This window comes from Diospyros lotus, chromosome 12 (assembly GCF_014633365.1).
Source record: "Diospyros lotus cultivar Yz01 chromosome 12, ASM1463336v1, whole genome shotgun sequence".
Classification (NCBI taxonomy): Eukaryota; Viridiplantae; Streptophyta; class Magnoliopsida; order Ericales; family Ebenaceae; genus Diospyros; species Diospyros lotus.
Window position 1 is genome coordinate 18089774 of NC_068349.1, and position 6338 is coordinate 18096111.

A 6338-nucleotide genomic window follows, 5' to 3' on the forward strand; every position below is an offset into this window, starting at 1 on the left:
GAAGCCAAAAACACGTCCCTTTAATCCGATATGAATGCACCCATTTAATCCAAAGGGACTCCTTATATTACTTGAGAGCAACTTCTAAATTAACTTGTCGACCAAGGCTTGATTCCAAATATAAAGCGGCTTGAGACCCAGACCCCCCCAGTTCTTTCGGATAGCAAATCTCTCGCCACGCCACATTCGCTTTATTAGAATTTGTCTTATTACCACTCCATAAGAAATTTCTGATTAATTGCTCTATCTCTCGGATCACGTGCTTAGATAGGATAAACACAGACCCCAGTAAACATAGATGGTAGATAGAACAAAATGCACCAATTGGAGATGCCCCAAAGGATAGCAACCTACTATGAAATCATCATGATTTAATTACAAACCATTGTCACTACCTATTTATTGCCTTCCATTTATCCCTTTCCTTCCGTTTCCTTTGCACGACAAACTTCACATCAATGTTCATGGAATTTCTCAACTTCTCATTTTCCCCCATTATAAAGTAAGTATAATTAAGGAACAAATTAAATTCACAACCAAAAAGAAACTTATAAAAAGAAATGGCTTCAGTGTTCAGCATCATTAACATCTCGAAAAGATGAAGGAAAAGAAGAAAGCATCGCCCCCAGTTTGGGCGAACCTGCTGCATCTTCCTGATCACCATCCATTACTAATCCTTCAGAATGCTCCCAAAACAGAAAACTCGGGCAGTGCTGCCCGGCTTCAACCCATTCGTCCAACTCTTGCCTCTGTAAACACTCATTGGAGCCACTGCAAGCCTGCAATTCCATGCTTCCAATGTCGTCTATGGAAGCCAAGTTGTTGTTCGAGTACTCCATGTTGGTTGTAAACGATGCCAGAGGCGGAAGCACTTGAACTTGTTCTTGGCCGATCATATGCCAATTATTTTCTGAGTTCACGCCGCCCAGCTCGCCAATTGCCTCGAGCGAACTGGCGTCGAAGGTGAAGAAAGGGCCGGGAGAAGTGAAGACCGCGTCTTGAGCGGGAATGTTTGCCACCAAATCTTGATGATGATTCAAGAGGTTGTCTGGGTTGGCGGTAGTGTAACCAAATTGAGGATGGCGATAGTGGGGGTTTGGTTTTCCGGTTGCCGTCGGCGGGGACGGTGCTGGCTTTCGTATCTTCTTTTTGATCCAAGAGTTCCAGTAGTTCTTTATCTCGTTGTCTGTTCTTCCAGGCAAGTGACTGGCAATGTGAGCCCATCTGAAACATCCCTCGTGCAGTTTATTTCAAAAGTTAAAAAAAGTAGTTTACAGTGACATAAAGGAATAGAATTTAAATAATTATACTTGTTGAGGATTCTCCGAATATTTAATTTAATTATAACTACTTAAGGAAGTCTATATTAATTATCAAAAAAATACCAACCTTTGCATGGCTTTTCAATTTTAAAATCACTTTTGTAATTTTTTCAATACACATCCTCATTTTTATTAGTTTTTTCAAATTCTAAAAGTGGTTCTAGAATTGAATGTTGGTATTTTTTTAGTAATAAAATTTTAAAAAATTATTAAACAAATATGAGCTAAGAGACATGGAATTTGAAATCTTTTAAGGGCATTTCTTTGAAACTTTTGGATTCAAATACCCAAAAATATTTTGGTTTTATATGTACAGCTAATAGATGTAAATGTTAGCCAATTAATGGAGCTTGAACTATTATCAATAGCCCACAATGCTCTGCGAGTCTGCGTTCAACTGAAACTTGGATCTAAACCAATGCCCGCCGCCCATGCATTTTTTAGGTATAAATGAACTCCATATGCATCATCTTTTTAAGCTTCAAACTTAAATAAAAAAAAAAAAAATGCCGCTATCACATAGTCTTGTAATTTAGTTTGTGTAAAATATGTTAAGACATGATCATTTTCCAAAATGCACTGATCTTGTTGCAAGAACTTAATTAACGAGGGTATATCTATATATATAGGTCTAAAACTGAATTAACCTGTTGCCTACAGCCCCATGGAGACTGATAATCAACTTCTCCTCCTCTGGACTGAATCTCCCTCTCCTTATGTCTGGCCTCAAGTAGTTGATCCATCTCAAGCGGCAGCTTTTACCACATCTTTGAAGCCCTGCATAATTAATTGAACCCAAGAAAACAAATAAAAAAACTAGAATATCCACACACACACATATATACGTGTGGGTGAATCTGGATGCATATATATGAACATACCAGCTTTATCAGGGACTTCGCTCCAGCAGCCATAGCCGTGAGTGGTGATATATCTGATGAGCTTTTCATCTTCTTCAGGTGACCAAAGCCCTCTTTTAACCTTCTGTTGGTTGCAGCAAGAATGGTGGCCCATTTGTTCTTCTTTTCTTATCTTCTGATAGATTGGTCGAGCTTCCTGTTTTCTTATATATCTATATCTATATCTATATCTATATATATCTTATAAAGGGATGAATTGAATTGAATTTGTTGGATCGAGAAATGACCCTTTAAATGTCTGGCAATAAGTTCATGCAGCCGACATTTCGGGCCCTTTGGTGGGCGCCATCTTCCCATCTAACCCTAAAATGACACTGCATCTGACTCTGTATATATGTATATATGTTCAATGGAATTGGAAGTTATCAGTTCTCTACGTAGACTTGTGTTACAAATGTAACCACTTTTCATGTGTGTACCTTAAGCTTGTTGGTTGTTCCTCTCCCATATATATTGTCTCTCTCCCCAAACAGCACCGTTTCTATCATTCCAAGTAAACTGGAGACGCAAAACCATCTCGAGATTTCTGGGAATAATTTTAGATTTTTAGATATATATCAATCTGAGTGACGGAGGGACAGAAAGATACAATATCAAAGGCAAGAAAATTCTCTGGTTTCCAATGATGGTTTCTGAATCGTGCTTGTAAAGTGATCGAGAAAGAAAGGAAAAAAATGAAACATGTGACTAGATTTCAAGGGTTGCAGCGTAAACTATATGGCTCAATAAATTATACGTTTGCTTTATGATGAAGAATGAAATGAATACACATGGTTTTTCATAGAACACAAACGTCAGTGCGAAGTATGTTTGGCGTCATCAAATGTAACCAGCTGTTCTATTTACTTAACAAAAAAAATTAAAAAAGAAAATTAAGTAACCAGCTACATCTTTTTGACGAAACCCATTGATATGGATTCTGCACCTTAATTTGGGTCCTGCCATTTTCATTACATTTCTCACTAGCCATTCTCACATTGAAAATGTTATCCAAGAAAGATATTGTAACACTCTGCTCTCCTAGGGCGTTAGATAACGTGAGATTTCGGGGATACATTTTTTTTTAAAGAGAAACCCAACACATAAACCATTTCCCGACAATCTCAATACACCTTCTTAGTATATCAACTTAGAATCATTAATAAACTAAGATAGGTAAATCACCTCAAATGCGAAAGTTAGATCAAAACCTCAATAGAACATAACGGAAAGACTTTATTCATAACATAAAGTCAAACCAACGTTTTACATAACGTCATCAAAATAAACAACATAATAGAAAGCGACATACTATAAACTATTTACTAGTTGCTAGGGGTGTGCAAAAAAACCGGCACATCGCGAAAATCGGCCAAATTGGATCGGACTGCACCAAACCGATTAGTTTTTTCGTCAAGGCGATTTGAAACGGTTTGTAGTATGCCCAAACCGCGATTTACACAGTTTGGAACTGAACCGCCTGACTGTTCGAGCTTTCATGAATAATAAAAATTATAGTTATATAAATTATTATTAAATTAATAGTGAGTCGTCCTTGCATTAATTAAAGCTACGGGTGCCAATGCCATTAACACATGTCCTTTGCATTAATTAAAGCTACGGGCAGGTGCTGCCATTAAGACATTTTGAGTACTTGGATCGCGTGGATTTGAGTTCGCCGATCCATGTCAGGTGTGTTTGCTAAAGAGATCAATTTATAGTTTGAAGCAAGCGTCAAGGAGTTGGAATATCCATTTTAATCACGAGATCAAATAGTTTGGTTACATGAGAAATTCGAATGAGCCATGTGTATATAAGAAGACTAATGGGATTGACATTATATTCCAAGTCTTGTATGTGGATGATATTCTAATCATGGGAAACCGTGCGAACATGATAATATCTACGAAAGCCTAGTTGTCTAAAGTATTCTCCATGAATGACCTAGGAAATGCGACCTATATTTTAGGGATTAGACTTTATAAAGATAGAGTCAGAAAATTGATAGGTCTCTCCCAAAGCTTTTTTTTAGAGAAGAAGTTAAAGAGATTATAGCATGTTGAATCCTAAGAAATGGTAGTTGCTTGTCCGAGTTGGAGTTCATCTCTCAAAAAGGATGTCCCCAAACACTCCTAAAAAGAGAGATCGTATGAGTAAGGTACCTTATGGTTCAATGGGTTGGAGCTTTATGTATATGATGATATGTATGAGGCTGGATATTACATACGATGTAAGTGTTGTAAGCCGATATCAGTCTGATCTCGGTGAGAGTCATTGAATTGCAGTGAAACATATTCTGAAGTACTCGAGAAGAACTAAAGATATGCTCTTGATTTATGGAGGGGGTAATATTCCTGTGGATGGATTCATTGATTCAGATTTTTAATCGGAAGTTGATGATTGTAAATTGGTGTTTGGTTTTGCATATCTCTTGAATGGTGGTGCTATGAGCTGGAAGAGTTCTAAGCAGGAAATCACAGTGGATTCCACTACTAAGGTAGAGTATGCGGCGGCATGTGATGCTGCTAAGGAAGCTGTTTGGATCCTTAAGTTTCTTTCAGAGGTTACTGTGGTTCCATCTATCGAGTTGGCAATCCCGTTGTATTGTGATAATACTGGGACTATTGCTCAGGCTAAGGAACCTTGGTCTTATCAAAAGTCCAAATACATTGAACGTCGATTTCACTTGATTCGAGAGATTGTAGCATGTGGGGACATATAGTTGGAAAGAATAGATTCAACGGATAATGTTGCTGACCCACTCACCAAAGCTTTGACTCAGTTACAGATAGATTGGCATCTTGATATGGGTATGCCGATGGTGAAGCACTAGTTGTAAATTTATTGTAAATTCGCATTAGTACAAGTGGGAGATTGTTGGTGTTGTGTGCCCTAATGCTAGATTTGGATGATGTCTAACGGGCTTATAACTAAACACATTTATTATGTCTTTGTATATCTTAATAAAAGATAAGTTTTCTTTATTCATGAACTCTCTAGTTTACCACATGAATGACTCCTTAGATAATCTGTTTGAGAATCTTATTCTCAAGGTGTTGAGACAGTGTGATAGGATTCTCTGATAATAGGACATCTTAAACTATTCCTAGTCCTTAGATTTTTTGGATGGGGACTCTGATTAATCGAGTATGGACTAGCACATGGGCTACTATCTGGTTTAATATGAAGATACTAAAAAGAGGATGGTGTGTCACACACATGTGACATGAGATGTCGCTAGTAGACCTGTGGGTGGTTGTTGGGGAACAACCAACCGAATGTGACGCTGATGATTGACCACATCGCATGCTAGATAATGGTCAGATCGTTAGGTTGCAATGGTGTGTTGATCCTTGGACTTGAACCAGCACGATTGTTTTGTGTATTAATGTGCGAAATTTTCTAATGAGCTAAACTATCCAATTAAGAGGTGAGAACATTCATTTATGCGATTTTGTATTGCTAGTATATGGAGACAGGTGTTGGGGATAGGATCTGTTGCCCTCGTCGATATTTGATGCAGTGAACGTCCTATGTGATTTACTGTTAGTGTGACAGAAGAGTCCCTGGCCAAGGTAGATTGATTATTAGGAAATGAGTTTCCTGAGGTGTCATTTAGTCACATTAATGAAGTTAGACACATAGTTACTGAGTTTGTGAGTTTATCACTCCATGGTTCTCACTCAATTGAGACGTTAGGTGATGAAATGATTATAGCACACGATAATCATTAGCCATAATAGGTTCACTTGAAATGAGACTTCATTGCCACCTATACTATCCTAAGTCGTTGTTAGGCGCTTCTCAAAAACCCTCAGATCATTATCGGGATATGGAGACATTTTAGTGATGGGTCAAGGTGTTGATCAATATTGAAAGGGATTTTAGTGATATCTTATTGCTAGTGGGTAGTGAACCTAAAAAGTCACACACCCTATAGTGTCGCATTTGGTATTGACATCATGTGTCCAAAACATCTTAGGGATTGACTTGTCAAAAGTTAATTAGTAGTCCACGAGAGTCGACTCTCACCAAGAGTCAACTCTTGGTACCACTTAGCTAACCCAATTGAGTGCCACGTGGTGCAAAATTGGGCAAGCAATGTGGGAGGTAGTGA

General features: G+C 38.0%; 1 protein-coding gene across 1 annotated transcript; it reads right to left on the reverse strand.

Moving 5' to 3' along the window:
• Positions 1-341: 341 nt before the first annotated feature.
• LOC127787020 (transcription factor MYB1-like) lies at positions 342-2440 on the reverse strand. Its single transcript, XM_052314856.1, has 3 exons — positions 2204-2440; positions 1970-2099; positions 342-1224 (listed from the first exon to the last, which is right to left on the reverse strand). The coding sequence occupies exons 1-3, from the start codon at positions 2334-2336 to the stop codon at positions 567-569; spliced, it is 921 nt and encodes a 306-aa protein (XP_052170816.1). The 5' UTR covers positions 2337-2440; the 3' UTR covers positions 342-566.
• Between the last annotated feature and the right edge of the window lie 3898 nt (positions 2441-6338).

What these genes read in the sequence shown, in the direction of transcription:
- LOC127787020 (XM_052314856.1), bottom strand. Translation starts at nt 2,336, where the DNA reads ATGGGCCACCATTCTTGCTGCAACCAACAGAAGGTTAAAAGAGGGCTT. An exon ending in CGAAGTCCCTGATAAAGCTG is followed by an intron (nt 2,100 to 2,203) that starts GTATGTTCATAT and finishes TTAATTATGCAG; the next exon opens with GGCTTCAAAGATGTGGTAAA. An exon ending in CATGGGGCTGTAGGCAACAG is followed by an intron (nt 1,225 to 1,969) that starts GTTAATTCAGTT and finishes GGGATGTTTCAG; the next exon opens with ATGGGCTCACATTGCCAGTC.